At 39.5% G+C, this 19780-nt stretch overlaps 1 protein-coding gene across 2 annotated transcripts in view; it reads right to left on the bottom strand.

Annotated features, from left to right (window-relative positions):
* The window catches only part of MDFIC2 (MyoD family inhibitor domain containing 2), a 43980-nt gene that overhangs the window by 17179 nt on the left and 7021 nt on the right, over nt 1-19780 (bottom strand). Inside the window, exon 2 of one of the 2 annotated variants that reach the window (XM_086470523.1) lies at nt 654-692. The exons of the other annotated variant lie outside the window; for it this stretch is intronic. Within the exon in view, the coding sequence (XP_086326649.1) occupies nt 654-692 (39 nt within the window). The remainder of the gene's footprint in view (nt 1-653; nt 693-19780) is intronic. 2 annotated transcript variants of the gene reach the window in all.

Genomic DNA, 19780 nt, shown 5'->3' with positions numbered 1-19780 from the left:
CTTCTAAAGGCTTTCAGGTGGTACAGATTGGTTCGAGAACCCTCACTCAGGAAAACATCCTCAGCTGGGAAGGGAGGGGGCCATGGGCTTGCCTCCTTCGTCAGCAGATAAATAAAGGTAAGATGAAAAGAGGAGTTCCATGGCTGTTCTCTAGGTAAGGTGCAGAATCAGCAGCACCTTAAGGTGGCCAGGGGTCAGTTTGAGAGTTGCTTGATCACAGAGTAGTCCACTGAGATCCTGCAAATTGAAACAGGCAGGTTTTCTGCAGCTCTTAGGCTGACCTCTTTGGGGCTCTTACTCAATTTTCATGAGAAAATGCTTGTGAGGTTAAGAGCTTGACGGCCTCGTGCTCAAAAGCTTGTAGGCTTAGCCTGCTGCGCAGCACTTTTATGCTTGTTTTGCTGTTTTGAGTAAACCCTAAAATGCTTTTTTAGGTCATCAATACAAATAATAGTCTCATGTTAAAGATGGGCTAAAGGGTGTAAAAGATGATATGTCAGTACTGAGGCAAAAAATGTTGTTCACGCCCCCCATGGAATTAGAATAATTGAGCTGGTTCTCTTGCATGAAAGGCACTGCTTCGGTAGTTGCAAAGAGGTGGTGCTGTGCCCTCTGTGCTGTGGGGAGAAGGAGCCGAGAAGGTCAGGACTTACCTGAGTCTCCCAGGGGCTGTAGGATGGGGCTGTCCAGTTCTGGAAAACAAGAATGGGAGAGGAAGGCTTCACTAAGCAGGAAAAGCTCCTCAGCTGGTGAGGTGGTTTTGTTATCCCACGTAGGCACCAGAATTTCCTAAACGCCCCAAAACTGTATTGTTATCAGAGGAAAGAGGAAAGTCAAGCTACTGGGGCTGGAGAATTAGTCCCTTGATTGACTTCACAATTACGGAAAAAAACAGCCCTTGACAGAAGCTGGGACGTACTTCTTCCCTTTAAGGATCCAGTGTCCTCTGGCTTCTCACTGGGATTATTTTTTTTTTCCCCAGGGGACACATGCAGTTTTCACGAAGTCAACACAGCTTGTTTCACCCAGAGGAGCAGACACTGCCCGACGTTCCTGGTTCACTAACGCAGTGTTCATTTCTGAGTGAGTAAAGCTTACATTTTTTGCTGTGTCTTTTTGGTGGCTCATGTCTGAGTTGTCTTCAGGCACCTGCTCAGTGAAATGGCTCTGCCTTGATCCATAAGGGACCATCCTAATGCCCATTAAAGTTGATGGAAATGTTTGGCTTCAGGGAATACTATATCAGGTGTTGTATCTGCTTCCTATGCCAAATCATGAAAATCTTAATTAAGCAAAATCTTCATTAAAATAATTGCAACCGAGGAAAACACTGATAATGAACCTGAATACAGACCTCATCACTGTGTGCTTTATCACATCCCTGTTCCTACCACCAGTACATATGAAGATGCTAGACTTTCAGGTTTTGAAGCTAGCAGAATAAGTTATTAAAAATAACCACTGTAATACATGCAGTCTAGTTTTCAGAACGATAGTTTTAGGACATGGTGGAGGTTCAAGTTTCTCACCCATTTTTGTATTTGTGTTCCAGCATGACAATGCTTCCTGTGCTTTTAGGTATATCAGGGTTTTGCGCTGACTTTCAGCACCATGGCATCTGAGTATCCCAAAAATCAGTAATGATGGCAAAGCAGAAAACTTCATGGCATGCATTTCTCCTCTGCTTGGAGGGGAAGCCATAGGTCTTATCTAAATGACTGAATGCCAGGGTGACATCGTGATCCTGCTAGATGCAGGATTTTGTGCCACACAGGGGTAACTCAAAGAAATAACTTTCGGCAGTGTTTTTGGTAAATCCAGGTCTGGATGCAAATTGTGAAAAGTACTAGCCTATAGTCTAAATCTCAAGTTGTGCTTGTAATAGTGGCAACCAGAATCTTGCTTGTAAAATGAGGAAAATATGATCTATAAATAACTTTGAGACAACAGACAGGGTGCCATGGTCTTATTTCCAGGCTCTTGATTCAAGCATAGCTGGCCTGTCAGCAGAACACCACGGAAGCTCCTCGTGGCATGGAGACAACTGTGCTTGTAGGCAAAGCCTTGTGAGTCTCTGACACTATGCCACAAGCAAGACCAGGAGTCCCTGGGGCACTGTGTGGCTGAGAGATTAATTTACTTATGCCACCACGCAGACCACACTACCCTTCGCTCCTGCCCTGCAGTGATTGACATCCTGTTATCGCTCTGCCTGGTATGCGGCTAGCTACGTGCTTTAGGGCCATATGTAGTGAATTACTTGCTCTAACGTAGACCAAGGTCCAGAAAGTTTACTTAGAAACCTGTAGACAACTTTTCTCCCTTTTCTTCCGCAAGTATGTGTAAGCCAAGCTTTATGCTCTCTTTGAGCTTTACTAAAAAGAGAACAGAAGGGTATGCCCTTTTCTGTGCCTTTATTTCAAGCCACGATTCTTCTGGGAAGTGTGATTTGTTTACATCTCTCCATAACAAATGACAATGGTTAAGGCTGCATCTCTGCCAACCTCTTTCTGAGTGGTTTCAAGTAGTTTTCTTAGAGATTATTTCATCTGCCACAGCACATGAGGCAGCTCTGAGGTAGTGCCTAGCTTGCACAGAACAAGATCTCTGAACATTAGCTTAAGGCAGGAAATTTAAGGTCCTATAGACAGTAGGATCACAAAAGCATAAAGTGATAATTGGCAAGTGTGCTGCCCCTGAAGGAAAAAGGAATTGCTTGACTTTTCCTGTCCTGATGGTACCGGAAAGACTGGGAAAGGCTAGCAACATGTCCTTTGGAGCTGGTGGCTACTTAAATTCTGTCTGTCCCTCCATGAGTGCTTGCACTAACCATTTAATTTTTGTGTGTTTCAAATGACCCCTTACAAAGTGGGGATGTCTATAGTTACTGATCATATACGACTGGGTGCTGAAGTCGTGTCTGGAAGTTAATATCTGCTCTGGAAATGCAGTTGTCGATGTCTTACAGTTGCCTTGTTCAGCTTCAGAGAGAGTCTTAAATTTTTATGCAGCAAACTTCTACAGCTATTACAGCTTATGGTCACTAGTTAGCTACAGCAGGAGGGTCAAACTTTGGAAACTGTAATTTCTTTCCAGCCTGTAGATTTTCCTCCCCCTTCAAGTCTGTTTTCTACTCTTGCCAGTACCCTGCCTTCTGTTTAAAGGCATTAGTAATACCAAATAAAGCTAAAGATGCTCGTTATAACAACTAAGTTGTTTCCTTTTTAATCAGAGCACATGCTTATGCCAGGTTTGGCATGAAGAATCTGTGTATGTGTCTGGTTTAGGGCACAGTAAGCTGATCATTTGTTAGAAGACTAGTGCATTACATATAATTTTGCTTTTAGTTGTACTATTCACTGGGAGGTTAGTACAAGCAATGGTAATCTAATTTTTGCTTGGTTGCAGGTGGTGGAAATATAAAGAGTGGGGGAAAAAAGGCTATTGCCATGTGTGCTGAACTGTGGTTTGTTAGCAGCAGTTGCCTTGTAGTTAAGTGGCCATCAAAATCTTTCTTGGGGTGGCAAAAAAAAAAAATCTTCAGAAAATGTATCAGTTTTCAAAGAGTAAAGAAAGATGCAGCAATTACCATGACACAGGTTTGCAGTCTGTTTCTGATTATCCTCTTGGCTGGAGAGTAGGGGTTTCTAATTGTAAGGTTAAGGAAACCTTTTATCTACCTCTTGCCTCCTAATCCTATGCTAGACAGTATTGTTTTCTGTGCCTTTTGTCTTCTGGGGAAGGAGACAATCTCTGGCTCATGTGAACATCTTGTTAAAGTCTGCTGAGGATTAGGGGGTGTGACAGTTTTCTTGCTGAACCTTTTTATTGGGGATTTTTATGCCTGCTTTCCTGGGAGGTCTTTGAAATGTCTTTTATGTAGCAATCATTTCACTCTTTCTTTGTTGTCTCAAATGTTGAGGCTGTATTCTTCTCATCTGTTCCTGTTTATATTCCATACAAGCTGGTCATAACAGTTTAGTTTGAAACTATCATCACGCCATGTGCTTCTGAATCACAGGAGTGTTGCTAACTGCCCTAGGACAATTGCAAATTTGAGCTTTATTTTAGGGCATCTAAAGCTTTAGCATGGTTGTTTGGTACGCAATACTGTTAAAGAGGTTCCAGATGAAAAATAATAATCTAGGAGTTGGACACTTCAAGTGTCCACAGCTAGGTACAGGCATTTAAAAATGTTCCTGCTATAATGAGATAGGTCCCCCTTAGGGTGGTGTTCATCATACCAGCTGTAGCTGGTAGGATAGGTGTCTAGTCTGGCTTAAACACCTACAATAACCAATGGAGGGAGGGGACAAGCCCGTCCTGCTGGCAAGTCATCACATCTTGACAGAAGAGTTTAAGCCAGGAAAAAATTGCTCTCTGGAGTCTTGTTTTGTCCCTGCGGTCACCCTACCCCTCTGCAGTTGGCTACAGACAAAATATAGGTAATTACCCAGACCAGAAACCAAACTTCCAGGTGACTAAAGTTAGAGAATACAGAGACTAATCCTGGCCAAAGAAATGAAAGAACTTTGCTTTTCACAAGAAATTTAGAAAACTCTGGTAATTTCACATTTCACTTCAGGAAACTATGGGATTGGTCAGTGTACTTAAATACAGGTAAAACACAAGATTTTGTTTCCTAAAATTTTTATTAAATCAATGCTTCCATGTCTTGAGTGGCTACCTTAAGACACAGGGGCTTCTCATATCTTTTTTTTTTTTTTGAGATGGTAAGCACACTATTGCTCATTTCCCACGGTGCTTATTTCTGACACTATGTAAGCTCAGGTACCAGCTGGGGAGATTCCAGATTCAATGTTAAGCAAGGAGCCAGGGTTATGTAGTTTTGCTGGTAATGAAGGGGTCGGGCAGGTTTCTGAGACATTCATATGGAAAAACTGGTTGTATCACCTTCCCATTTGAGAAGATTGAGGTAAAAATTGTGTTTTCATGAAGTCATTATCAAAATTGAGTAATTAATGTGCACAAGATGCTATTTCGACTTTTTTAAGCTAGCTAATCTCTTATTTGCTAAACAGTGTACAGTATCTTTATAGAGGAGGAAGCTACCTGCTTAGATGTTCATCTTTTGTTCCAACAAATACCTTCCTGAAAGCTGTTTTTTCTCTCCCTGTCAAAAATTTGCCCCATGTAACACAGCATTTCCACCTGCCTTTGCTTGCAGCCTGTCTCGCCTAATTTTTAGTCTAAAGCCGTATATAATATCGTTCCATTTCACACTTAACCACAAAACCCACTCTTCCAGATATGACCTCAGTTTATTTTATATCACATGTCTTTTTCCTAAAGTATTTTATATACAGCATAATATGCAATGATACGGCACTGATGTTTATCAAAATGGTTTCACACTACTCATTTCTATTCCTGTCTTTTGGATCAAGTACAATACAGCTGCAGATTAATATTGCCTTTAAAAATAGGTTTAATGTGTTTATTTTCTTACCACATTCATGCCATCCACTAACTTCTTATATGGATTATATTTAATGGGAATCTTATGGGACTATCAAAGGGCATTTATTTTCTATTGGAATAACAATTAAGATAACACGCAAACTAATATAGTAATCAAATAAACCTGACAAATAACAAACTTTTTTAAAGCTGCAGAGGCATGCTAACAAATCTATTTGATCAATATATGGGATGTGAAAAAAGAGGAGACAAGATTGACTGATGAATAAAATGGAACTGACACAAATAGGCTGACAGCCAGTCGCAAGTCTCTTTAGGGCAAATGCAATTAACTTAGAATAATAGACTCAAATTTGATGGTTAGAAATGCATTTTTATTAACAATCACAGCCTGAATCATTATGCACTCTTATGAATAAAATTGTAGTTATACTGAAAGTCTGTGTATACATGTATGCATGTACATACAAAAAAGGCTTGTTGAAGGAGAGCTTTATTTTTGTGACAGAATGGCTGTATGAGATTTAAACTATAAAGCATACACAAGTATAAATCTAAATATTCAAACCAGTGATATAAAAATCACATATGTGGTATGCTAGTATTAATAATAAAGGCAATAAGCATTGGTCCCAGGACTGCTTGTTCTTTTGGGATGTGAAATTGCAATCAGGGATTTACAGATTTCATTCTGAGGCAGAGAAGTCATTACTAGAAACATAAGCTCATTCTCTTTACTTTAATAGCTATTTTAAATCATTCATTTAGAAAATACATTAACTGTTTATTGTATAGGCAGTACATTTCTATCGGCATTCCATTTTCATGCTTTTTTATAATCCTTTTTAACAAATTATTTTATTAAAAGAAGATTAGAATTAGCAAAAGGATCCTACCAATTTTTGAAAATGCTACTCTTGAAGAAGGATATTTCCCATTATTAACAGGTATGCAGTATTAAAACTTTAAAGGGAGGGAAGATATTCAATTGCTAATGTGTCCTTTTTCTTTTGACCTTCATTGCAGAGGCTCATTGCTATTTGTATATTACTTTCAAAATTCTTAATCTCATTTAATTTCTGAATGAATATATAATCTTTTTTCCCCCAAAAACCTTGGGATTTAGATGTGAAAAGAGCTGCCTATAGGATATGTGATGGTGCAGATGTCTCTTATTTGTGGGAAAAGATAAAATACACCACTTAATGCAGAGAAACTTTACATAGTATTAGGGAAGTATAACATGAATATGAAACCATAAAACCTGCAATGCTTAGTGCTTAAATACCTTGAGAAAAAGGAGTAGGGGTGGGGTGTAAAACTGCATTAGAAATGGTTTAAATCTAGTGTTCTCTGGCTCAGTGTCCTTGGTGGACCACTGGCTGGCCAGGTGCAGGATGGCAGCAGAACAACTCTGGAGTTGCCTATAGCATGAAGAAGCTGGTGTAAAACATCATCGTAGTTCTCAGTTTCTGGGGTTGCTGAGCTGGATCCAAGAAACAACCGTACTTGGTTTCCTCCACTTTGAAGGTGGCTTTAATCCTCCCCATTTCTCAGAAGTGAGAAGTGCGCATATGTACTGGGAAGGCAGACTGCCTAGTGTCTGCTAGGGGAGAGGCCCGTCGAAACCATTGAGAACAGGGACAGCATGTGGCTGGGGAACAGATTTTTCTGGCAAACACCTGGTGTCTGGGGAATTTGTAGGCTGCCATTTTGGTTTTCTGCCTCTAATTAGCCTTAAAGTCTTTTCCACGAGGGAAAAACTTCTCGGCAACTCCAACAGTTGCTGGACACTGTCCAGCCGTTTTTTTCCTTCTCTCATCTATTCTAGATGCTCACAGCAGCCCACCACAACGTTTCCTGAGCTGTTTTATTGAGTAACTGGTATTGCCTGTTCTTAGAGATAAGATGGTTGGATCACATGTTGTTCTAGCACCACCAAACCTGGTGTGTGCCTAAAAAGGGAGTAATACTGTCGGGTCTGGTATAGTTGTTTCACTTTCAGACAGAAATTGTTGCGAAATGCTCAGACTTGTACTGCTAAAGAGTTCTCACAGAACTGCATTTGGTGTAGAAGGAGTTTGAGTAGTCAAATTTACTTTATCTTATTACACTTTACCCTTAACATCTTTGAGATATGTCACTGGAGACCAATGGAAGAAAAGTTACCTCTTGAATGTGATGCCAGAAAAAGAATATGTGCTCTTTTATGACCAAGTTACTTAATATTTCAAATGAGAAACAGGTCTTAAAATAACTTAGATAAAAGTTTTAGTAGGTAAACAGACTAAGGAAGAAAGATCAGATGATCTGCTGATTTAAACAGGGGCAGCTTCTTTGTAGCCAATGCACAACTAGTGTAGGAGACTGGGGCTGTGGGCTCAGTTCTTCCATCTTGTTGGTTTTAGGCTAGTGAAATACCGGTGAACTCCACACAAGGTTACCTGATGTACAGTGATGTAAGAGAAAGGAGGCTCAGGCCCTGCATGATGATAGACTCATTCTCCATGATCTAATCATCCAACCAGAACAAGAATGACTCACTCCATCCATAAATATCTTGGGGCCTGCTTCTGATCACATTTAAATTCGTTCATGCCAACCTCATCTCATTTGCTTGAATGGGCTTACTCCTGAGTTAGAATGATACATGTAAGAGAAAATCCAGGCCCTTAAAAATCAAATCATAATTAGTTTCTCTTAATAGCTGCTCTATTAAAAATAAAAGTGAGAACTTCTAAAAAATATATTAGAAAGCAAAAGAAGATGCTTTTAAGAGCATTAGGCTTTTTTTTTTAACACAGCAATGGTAGACTGTTGGTGATGTAGCACACTTAGAATATGTTTCTATTGATATTCAGGTTCTATATTTTTATATTCCACTTTCAGAAGTTATTTCATTAAAAGAAGATTAGAACTAACAAAATGTAACTACCAGGTTTTGAAAGGATATTTTTCCCCAGCACCTGCCATTTTTGTTCCACTCTCAAGCATGTTCAAGTTCAGAACTCTGGTTTCACCATTTCATGCTCCCAAAATATTAAAAACTTCCATTCCTCAGTGGTTTACACTTGACTCAGTTTTTATCTTCTACAAATATGGCTTGGCCAAGATGTTCTCGATGAAACAAAAATACTTTCACTTTACTTTCTGTTCACCTCATCCTCGAGCAGGTGCCAGGCAATCTGCAGTAGCTGTTCTGCTACCTGAGAAGCATTCATATATAGAAACACCAGGCCAGCCTCCGTTGTCGCGGCATGGAAAGCCAAAAATAGATGACATGAGAACATATTTCTTCCCATGAAGATTTCTGCAGCCTTCAGATAAGCAGGTTTTAGTGTTAGTAGAGAAAAGAATAGTGTTAGAATGAAGAATCTAGACTATATATATAATATAAAAATAGTTTGTGTAATATAAATATGTTTGATTAGATGGGATAGGCAGATGTATTTGAATATTCCTCCTTCCCCCAGTGATGAAGAGTTGTGCCAACAACTGGTCCTCCACGTCAGGTGTATGCTGCTTCCTCCTATTAGCATGGTTGGAAAGGCACAAAAAATGTAAATTGCTTATGAAAGCCGTATTTGTAACTTATTTAATTGCATAGCACTGCTTTGCAATGTGATTCAAGACTGTCTTGAAGGTTGAGTTGCACTAGACATCACGTTGTGTTAGTGCCACTGGCATGGGGGAAGATGGTCTATTTTAAAGACTAGGAATGGTGCCAAAAAGAATTACAGATGATGCATCTGGAAAGGACCTCCTAGTTCAGCTAGTCCCAGCCTGCATGACATGAAAATCTCTGTAGGCTAATCCCTTAGGTGTTTCCCCTCTCATTTCTTCTTACATGCCATCAAGTGACAGTGCCTGAAATGCTTCCTGAGGCAGATCATTGCCTAATCGTCCTCTACATGAAGATATTTCCCTACCATCCAAGCTAATTTTTTCCTTTCCCAAATAAGCATAAAGAGCAGGTGTCCCACTGCAGAAGCAGAGACATGTAATGGGGTAAGTAATTCCAAGTGGAGTAAAGCAGTCAGCACTGCAGGTTCTTCAACACTTTTCTGGAATAATTTGATTGTTCCCTAGTCTTGGCGGTGGTGCTTATTTATGCTTTTCTTCCCAGTGAAGGGTCACATTTTGTGTCTCATGTGGGTTTTTTTAAACCAAATTGCTCCTAAAGACACCAAGGCAATTGCCATTTCAGTAAGGATTTAAATTTGCTAAGGTTTGATAGATATTTTATTTATAATGGGCAGTGTCAGTGATGATAGAACAAGGGATTGATTCTGCTTTAGCTTTTATGACAGTGCTAATAAAGTTCCCGGGCTCCCAGATAACATCTAACAGGCCCTATACTGCAGTGTAAAATTATGGTTAAGATTCAGCTGGTGGTTATTGTCCAGTAAATGTTCAACATATTTTAGCCGTGTGTTAGTAGAAAGTTAACTACAGTGACTGGTGATTTCTGCCATGGCCAGAAATCTGTCAAACTACATGCTCAGTGCAGATACAGTTGAAATGTTCCTGTCCCTGAGCACTTGAGATCTGGATAGGTAGCAGAATCGTGACGATTTTACAGATAAGCTGTGGTGTGGATGTGGATTTTTTTTTTCTTATTCTGAAGAACACAAAGGCAGCCTAGGAATAGCTAGGTCGAAAACTTTGTTCTTTTGAGTGTTAAATGGATAGTAAAAAGCATATTTTCTCCAGTTTTAAATAGTCTTAATTTTAAGATTGATTCTCTCTATTTTTTAAAAATCCTTGCTTCATTTTCTTTAAGCATGGAGTGGACTACATTGATTCACTTTCTAGGTGGCTTTCCAGCTGTGTATAGTGTATCTTTTTAATTCCTTGTGTACAGTGTTTCTTTTAAATCCCTTTTATGTTCAGTTTGAATTGTTCAGAGAAGAACACTTATGTAATTTCAGTGAAACTTCCAATGTTCTCCCAAGAGAAGGTGAATTTGTGAGGGTTGCCATTATGATTATCTTCAAACAATCTTTCCCAAAATATTAAGGAAGGAAAACCACAAAACTGCACTAAAATGGCAAAAATCACTTGTATAAAATATTGCTTTCTTGTGAAACTAAGCAGAACTGTAACTACCTTGGAATTCAGAGCAGTCTATAGAGTTTTGGGCTTTTTGGGAACAGGCTAGTCCAGTACAATTATTCCATCTGACTGGAGCTCAGAGTCATCCTCAGTAATTTTTCCTTCAGAGGGTTTTATCCTTTGCTGCATTAGTGAGTGCGGTCAAACCCTGCTGCATATCACCAGAGACCCCCGTCTTTAATGCTAGGTGCTGCTCCCTGAAAGCCAAAGGGAGTTTTGCCATTGACTTTGATGAAAGTAGGAACAAGCCCTTTATTTGCAACTTAAAGCAAGTAGGTTAGAATTATGAAGAATGATTATTTAAAATAGCAATGATGTAATATCAGTGTCAATTCCATTATTTTAACAGATGTAAATTTGCTCTGCTCTTGAACTCTGGTGAATTTTAATGGCAATATTAAAGAGATACTATTAAGACTACTTAAAAGATCTATTTGTAAAAAGTGTCTCCAGTTAGGGGGGAAAAAAGTTTAAATTGCTTTTTTATTCAGTCTGCACAATTATTTATTTGAATGGTTTTGTATATTACAATTAATATGTATTAGAAGCTGAGAAGATCACACAATAGTTCCAATAGTCATCGGATATGGGAGAGCTTGCATTATTTAGACAAAGCAAATAGACTTCTTATCCAGCCATAGTTTAGGTAGTCTTCACTACAGGGCAAATAAGGATTTTATGGTATACATTATGGACAATGTGGATGAAGAAAGTAGTTGAAAATCGGTTGTCTAAATAACTTTAGAGTAAATTTACACACATTCCAAGGCAAGTTCTAGGTCAATAACTCCAGTATTGTACCTGGCTGTTGACAACTACTGTCACTTTCCTGACAGTCAAAGGGAATCAAGGGTTTGGAGGTACTTACAGGATCCAGTTCTAATTTTACACGCGACCTGCATTCCGGTGGGACACGGATAGGAGAAGGTCAGTGTGGCCAGTCTCGGGAAGAGACCTCTTAAAACTTATGTACAAGGCTGTTAACATCTGCTGTCTCAAAAGAGTTGTATTTTCTGGAGGGAAAGTTTAGTTGTTTTAAAACCAATTCTAGGGCCAGAGTCCAGAGCTCGTAAAATTAAATGGAAGATTTTGAACAGGCTGGCATTGTACAAACTAGTTTATCACAGGCCAAAATGAAGGTGCTGCCATTTGGGTATTTTTGGAAAAAAAAATTGGAAAAGTAATAAAATAAATACTAGAAAATGAGACTGAGAATCAGGGAAAGCCAGATTCTAATAATTCAGTACTGGCATTTTTATTAAGGGCTCAGCCTCTCTGTCACTAAAATCGATAGAAGTCCTTTGTGATCTTTACCTCATCTACAGCTACTGATTTTGGGTGCTACAATGATTTCTGTTTATTTCTTGGAAACATGCAGAGCTCATCTTCATTAAGAAGTGCTGGGCACTGATAATCACTGTCCAGAGTCTCAGCCAGACAGCTGGGTATTTGGAATATCCAAGTATTACATATGTCTAATGTATAACTAATTTAGTATTGGGTATAAAGTTTTACTTTGTTACAGTCTCAATCTGTAGAATGCCTCAGTTCCTCAAGATAAGTGATGGCATGGGGGAAGATGAAACAAGCCTGCAAAGTTGGGATCTGAACTGTTCTGAAGTTTAAAAAGGCTCTGGGCTGAGCTTTCGCTTGGTTCGATGTAGAGTGCGTTCCTGGTTCCTGTCCCAATGTCCAAATCTAGGAAAGAATTTCACACTTCACCTCCACTCCCTTTAATCACCTTCATGGAGCAAATAGACTGTTTTAGTGGTTAATTGTTGAAAAGGATTTGAGACTCTCAAATGAAAAGTAAAAATTTCTTATAGCTTTTTTTTACGTGATTAGGAAAAACAAAGTGCCAGAGCATAGCTGGACATTATGAATCATTTGAACTAGCAATTGTTTCTTCTATGTATTTGTGAGTACAGTCTGAGAATGCATTCTTGGAAGTATTCAGTTTTGATCCAAGAAGAAATGTCTCTTTCCATTAGGTTTTATTTCCTTCTCTTGCTACAGACAAACCAGAATATTACAAAGGGCAAATCCATGAAACTTTCTCCAGCTTTCCCTCGGGGAGTACAGCAGGCTTTTTCTTCTTAAACTGACAGTCTCGGTTGTGCAAAAAATGCCTTTAATTTCTGTAAAAGCCACCACACTGAAAAATCTAGGCTGACCTATTGTGGCAGGAGAGAAGGTGAGGGTGCATTTGACTGTAGCACGCTTGTGTAAACTCACACACAGATAGATTTAGACATCATTATGTATAAATACAGTCTCCATGAGAGGAGTGAGCTTTTCCTGTCAACGGAAGCACACCATGACTAACTTTTTTTGCTGTTATCTCTGGATACAGCAATGTTTTCTATATTATGCAACAAAGCATAGTGGTCAGCTGCTCAAAGCACATCTCCTTGGCCACCAGGTCACCCCAGTTTTGACACAACTGACCCAGAGCAGAGTGCTCAGTGCAGCCTGATTTTTAGCACGGTTGACCAAAACAACTATAGCTCAGCGTAAAGTTTTAAAGTGGAGCCAAATGCAGCCTAACGGACAAGCTTGGAAGAGATCTCATGCCAAAACTCAATCCCTGATCTGCCAGTCTGCTTGTAACTTACTGGTACAGTCTACACAGTGCTCTTGAGATTAATAAATACACAATCCCATATATCACAATCTGTTACCACACAGTGTTTGAAACATTTTCCCTTAACAAAACACGGTACATGCAGGTAAAAATATCAATGTATCTCATTAGAAAGGAGAAAAAGGAGAGTATGTATTATATTAAAGCCAAGTTTGGGGCTCTTGTGCAAAATTTGAGGAGGGAAAAATGTATTTCTCCAGGTGGTCTCTCAAGTGGAGGGAAGGATACAGTTTCTCGGCTACAATAGCAGTTAGAAACACATTATACTCAAGGTGTGGCCAAGTCACTCTTCATCTTCCTCTTCAGTCAGAAGCAGATTCAGCAACACACTAAGCACAAGTCTAACTTCAAGCATATGAGTAATTCTAATGACTTTGCTCTTGAAATCTTGGTCAAAAGAACCATATCCGATGTTTGCTCTTTGTTAGTGTTGCATAGGTTGCTTCAGGTTACACAGCAACCTGTAGTCCTGTGCTCTGATTTTCTTCAGCAATAATAAAGAACTTGTGTGTGACAGAGATGAAGGTGGGGCTAAAGTATGGGGGGATTGAACCCTTGGGAAAAATAACATGGGGAAACTGTGTGTGATGAATACATGCACTGCAGACCCATGACATGAAAAGCAAACAGATCAAACCACTTGAACCTTTGTGCGATAAAATATTTTCTTACCATTTTATAGGAATGCTTGAGACTGAAATCAGTATTGCAAGATAGTGTTGGTGGAAATGGAAGGGGATCACTAGCATTATTAATTTCAGTGAGCACTTATGTTCTCTAGGTCTTGATTATTGACCCTCTGTTGAACCAGCTTATGCCTGGGCACAGAGAAGCAGGTGTTCAGTTTGTGTACTGGGTCTGGAAGGGAGTTCAGTAGTTGCTAGACATACTGCCTGAGAGAGGAAAATGAAATGGACCAAAGTCCTTTTATTCTTGCGAGTAGATAACCAGCTCTTATCTACTCTTTCACTCCTTGTGTTGAAATAACCCAACCCATAATTCAGTAGGAGTTTTTTAGGGAAGCATCTCTATTTGGTGTGGATTTATAGAATTGCATGCACCATTTCTCGGATAAACATACAGAGGATCCTAACAGGTTTCCTACCATGCTTTAGGATACCTTAGACAAAATCTGGTGTATCAGTTTCTACCTGGGATCTTTCTACCTCACTGTTAATGTAGTGTTTCTGGAAAGTTCTTTAACCTATGGAAAAACTAGCCAAAGAAATTAGAAGCTTGGAACGGGAGGTCTGTTGGTTTTCTGCTCACATAAATTGCCTGCAAAACACACGTGGCCTTAAACGGCTGTGTTGGGGGAATAATTCCCCTGGCAGTGTAGCACCACATGTTTCTGCTAGCCCATGCACTCTGTGCAGCTGCACAATGTATCACATAACGCCGTCAACTGCAAGCGCGCTCGCTTGCCGTTCCAGTGGGGCCCCGAAAACTGTAAATAGCAGTAGGCAAGGAAACTCCCTGAGACACAGCACTCGCTGTGGGAGTGTGAGTGCTTGAGCCAACTGCCCAAGGCTTGTACTCAATGCGTGAGACTTGACAGGTGGCCATGCCTGGCCCAAGGCACTTGGTTTGTCCCAGGCTCTTGCCAGAGTGGAATACCCCTGGTCTTTTGTCCAGAGCCTGGATGCAGGCCAGCATGGCTAAGAAGTCACTGTGGCTTGCTTGGGGGCTGAGGAAGTGCTGTGATGTGTGACCTAAGGCCAGACTCCTTGTAGGGTGCTGAGAGTAATTTGGGCTCCCAAATCCTCTTGCTGACATTGCACTGAAAAATCTTTCTATAGGCAGAAGGAGGCACACAGTGTGTGTGCAGCTAAGATTTTACTGTTAGTGCCGTTAATGTTTTAACAGTCCAAATTCTTTAATTGAGAAAAGCCTTGATTATATAGTTGGAACTGTTGTACAATCCATGCTCAACCTTCCCAGTACCTACCCTCTTACGTGGTGTCGTGGTCACGCTTCCCACATGTGTGATATCCCATCCCACTGGATGTCCTGAAGCGCCTGCTGTGTTTCAGTCTTGTCCATCTTACCCTGTCCCTGGGTAGCCTAGGTAATGCCTACTCACAGGGGTCCGAAACAGATGAGGGCACTTTTAGAGACCACTCTCTGGACACTGCTGCCAGAGCCTTGGCTCTTCTCCCCTGAGCTTCTTGCAAGAGTAACTAGTGAGGTATGAAACAAAAGATAAATGAAATTCCACCTTTTAGCTCTATGGGCAGATACCCTCTCTTGTGAAGCTAGAAGAGAAGGAGCAGTGCTGTGCTTGTTGGGGCTTCTGACAGGTAGGATGGGAGCCAAGGGAAGATGAGGTCAGATGCTGGCCCAAAAGGTGCTACCTAGACATGTGCATCCTTTGTTTTCCCAAAGCTGATGAGAGTATATCATTATAGTTCAATCATTCATTGTTCAGTTATTTGACAAGTTTTTTGTCTTATGAAAAAGTATGTTCACAGATTAAGAAAAAGTGACTTGGGAAAACTATGGCATTTTATGTATAAAACTGTTTTATTTTGGGTGAAATTTAACTGAAATGATCTTAATGATTTATGTAAAGTGAAATACTGGGTTTTCCTTTTTCTTTCTTTTTTAGCCTTGGTCTCACACAGGCATATTAATGATTATTTGTCAAAGTCACACTGTTTGCTTACAAGGTACGAAGGCTTTTTAGACACTATAATGACAGCTTTTGATTCACTTGATAATATTTAGAATAAGCCATAAAAACCAATCTCTGAACGAACAGACCGCTTTTATTGGCTTTTAGTGCTATTACTGCTATCATAAGTGGTAAATTGGCCTAATGCAAGTAATACTGCTGTGTCATACTGTAAAAAACACTGCTTAGTTTTAGATTTTATTTATTTTTCATGAAAAATTTTTAAGGTGTGGAGACTGTACTATCCTTCTACAACTGTTGGTGATTCCCTCCAAGTGACAGCTGGAAAGTTTCTATTGCTGTTTGGACTTTCTTTGCTTAGTGATTACCATCTCCGATGGAACAGGGCTGATCATACAGTTAGGGACCAAAACTGTGAGTCAAGTGAATAACTGCTTGAAGCTCATAGGCTATTTATTTAAATCATAAATAAACTAGGAAAAACAAAAAAAAAATCATTGCTTAGCTGGAAGCTGAAATGGATATAACTCAAATACTTTATGCTTAAGAATTTTTACATGTTTCATTTTATAATAACAATAGTATATTTTAAAACAGTAAATATTTAAAGTATCTGTCACAACTTCATCTAACCAGAATGATTACCAGGTGCCTAATTGTTTTTTTCCTATGATTCTTTTGACTTCTGCCTCTCAGCATCTCTTCTATTGTTTTGCCAAGTCCTGGAATATAAGCATGGATTTTGAAGACTTAAAATTCCAGTAACATACAATTTCTCTTTTTCTTTTAATTAAGAAAAAAATTTATCATAGTTTTTTTGTTTTGATTTGTAATATTTATATATGAGGGAAATTGTTGAGAAGAAGCAAAGTGGAAAGGCTTAAACTGACTTTTGATTTTCCGTTCTTTCATCCTCCCCTTTCTTCCCCTTTGCCCACGTACTATCACAGTGGACTCTTTTCGGTGAGGAATACCGACTAATCTGTCAGCCATGATGTAACTTTAGGTCCAGCAGTCAATATGGGTGGTATGTCTATACGACAATCTTAAAAGCCATCAAGCTTCAGCTTGGACTGAGTCTAATTCAGAGTTATTACACATGTAACACCATGGATTGCCCAGCATGTTAGGCTTCTGTTAAACAACAACAGAGAAGCTGTGATTTAGTTTAGTGTTCTAGTTTAGACTACTTCGGTATTCAAGGAGTGGGCAGAGCAAGTGCAGCTCACAAGGTGGAAAGCTGAAAGAACAGCATCTGATAGAAGTGTTACACGAAGCAGCCCTACAAAATTGTGATTACCTGAGGATGCACTCTTGTTTTTCTAAGACTCCTGTCAACTTATTTCTAAGGTCTATTTAGTAAGAGTGAGTGTCATGCAGAGGGCCAGCAAGAAGCGTGGGTTAAGAGAGTTAAGTCAACCTCGAAGACCCTTTTTCTGACTGCCAACACACAGCAGTCAGAAACTCTAGGAAGGGTAGAGATAGGAAACACTAGTCTGAATTTAGCTTTAATGATACCTAATAAGAACATGTGGCTAGGGCTGCTCTATCTGAGAACCAAGAGTGAGGCAACAAAGAAAAATGATTCTTGTTGGGGGGGGGCAAAGTGTAGTATGTGTTAAATTTCATAGAATCATAGAATACCAGGTTGCAAGGGACCACAAGGATCATCTGGTTTAACCTTAGGCTAAAACTTGAATATTCCAAAACCAAATATAACTTCATCGCGGTAGAGTACGTGGCCACTAAAAAAAATACTCCAATGACAGAGATACGTCTGAGTAATGATCACTAATGTAACTGAACACATGCTTGAAATAATTATTTACTTTCAATATGCTGTGGGAACAGGAAGAATCATATTCCAACTTTAATTTTGGCATCCAAGTATTTGTGGATACGTGATAGCATTTTGGCACGTCTTAGTTGCGACGGGTGTGTAACAAAACAGACAATTTGGTTTTTAAGGAAACTTTAAGAAGATCACAGAGCAGAAAACTCTCCTCTGTAAATCTGATGTCTGAGTTTGCTTCAGTAGGAAGATATTGATTTGACCTGTATTTTACTCTGAAGAACTCAAGTAATCTTATTTACCAAAAATCTACAACTTCTGCTTTTAAATTAATAGTGCAGAGGTATAGCCAAATAGTGTTCCTATCTGCATCTTTGCTGCAATAACATTTTTTCTTTTGAAACTGCATGTAGACATGCTTCAGCAGGAACAACATAATTTGTCAGTAATCAGTTCTCGGATGTCTCAACATTATCATGGCAATGTTTGTGTTTTCCTGTAGAGCACAACAGTGAGCAGTGCATCTACTCTCTATCTTTGGAGCCTGCTGATGTGTTCAGGCAGAAGTTTCTCTTCCTGCACATATTTTTCTACTGTGTATATTCATTTATGTGTGAGAGAAGAAAACATTATCATGTTTAACTGCTGCAATCATAAGCACATTAAGTAGACAGATAATAAACAATCCATCTGAATTTATGATTAAGTTAATTGTGTCTGTGTTTTTCTAACATGTTTATTCAGATTAAAGACTGAAATTAGAATGAGACTATATAATCAGGAGACCCTAAGAGACTGTGTTACTCCTATAAAATAAAAATTAATTTAGTTTATGGGGATAACAAAGATCCCTGTAATGCTTAAATATTGCTCAGGTGGTAAAGAGGCCTTGTGCAATTTTCTTCAAAGAGCTGAATCTCAGGTATAGTAAGAGCTATTAAGAAACTCTCCTGACACTGAGGCCTTCAGCACCTGAATTTTGCATGTGTCCTTCTGCCCAGCAGGCACCAGAGTCCCAGATTCAACCTTCTGTGCAGCATATGCAAAAGATGAGGTGGCTGGGAGCAATAAGCCGATGGGAGAGGAAACAAGAGGCATTAAAGTAGGAAAACTACTGGAAGGAATGGAGAGAAGGAACACTTAATACTTACGTCTGCTCCACTTGCATTGGGCATCTCCACTAGCCACCAGTCCTGAGGCAGAGCAGCAGGAGATGCTCTAGTCCCTTCTCACCTATGTGAGTGAGATACCTGCTGGTGAGAGTGGCTGGTGGATTGAGCATGGTCCAGGCTCAAATCCCTCTCTGTCTGCACTCAGAAGTGTGTTGAGACCATCTGTTAGAGTTCCACTTTTTACTAGATAGCTGAATAATCTCTCTAGCAGGGACTAGAGCCAACTTTCTGACCTTTGCGCAGGTGTCCTACCTGCTGGGCTATAGTGTCCTTTCTTCTCTGGAGCAATGAGCTTTAAGTAATCCATCCAGACATAGACACTTGGGAATCTCCAAACCATGATATTACATAGAGTATCAGATAGCTGGTGATAAGTTTTCTTCTGGAAGGTGTGAATTTGAGTCTTCTCATACAATCATGTGCTGCCAGTCCAGATCTGAAGTCACAGAAATTACTTGTGAATGACTCAGCTTTTCACATAAGGAGTTTATGTCCAATATTTATTATTGGATGTTTAGAGCAGTTACTCTTAATGTCTAAGTATCTTTCCATCTGGATTTAGTTCTAAATACTTATTTAAAAATAGATGGAAAAATAATTCCTTTGAACCTCAGCTAACAGTGAATATTTAAGCTAATTCCACTTTTGGTCTTTCTCTTAACTTTTCCTGTAATATCTTTCACAAGTGATAGACAACAAGCGATGCTCAGGACTTAGCCCATCCACTGCATTTTGTTTTGAGTACTTAGAAGCTGTACTGTGCAGAATGATTGCAAATACTCAATGAGATGAGGCGAGGCCTATTTTTTTTCGTAATCTAATTGTCTTTGACCTAAATATTTCATGGAACTCCTTCAGTAGTAAGGATTTTGTTACACCTCTATGTGACTGTCATTCTGGCTCTATGTATCAGAGTATAATCTTTCAGGCCTATAAAACACCTTCTGAAAACTGGCACTGAACACCTTACATCCACGATT

This window comes from Leptosomus discolor, chromosome 9 (assembly GCF_034619465.1).
Source record: "Leptosomus discolor isolate bLepDis1 chromosome 9, bLepDis1.hap2, whole genome shotgun sequence".
Lineage (NCBI taxonomy): Eukaryota > Metazoa > Chordata > Aves > Leptosomiformes > Leptosomidae > Leptosomus > Leptosomus discolor.
This window is presented reverse-complemented; position numbering and strand designations above follow the sequence as displayed.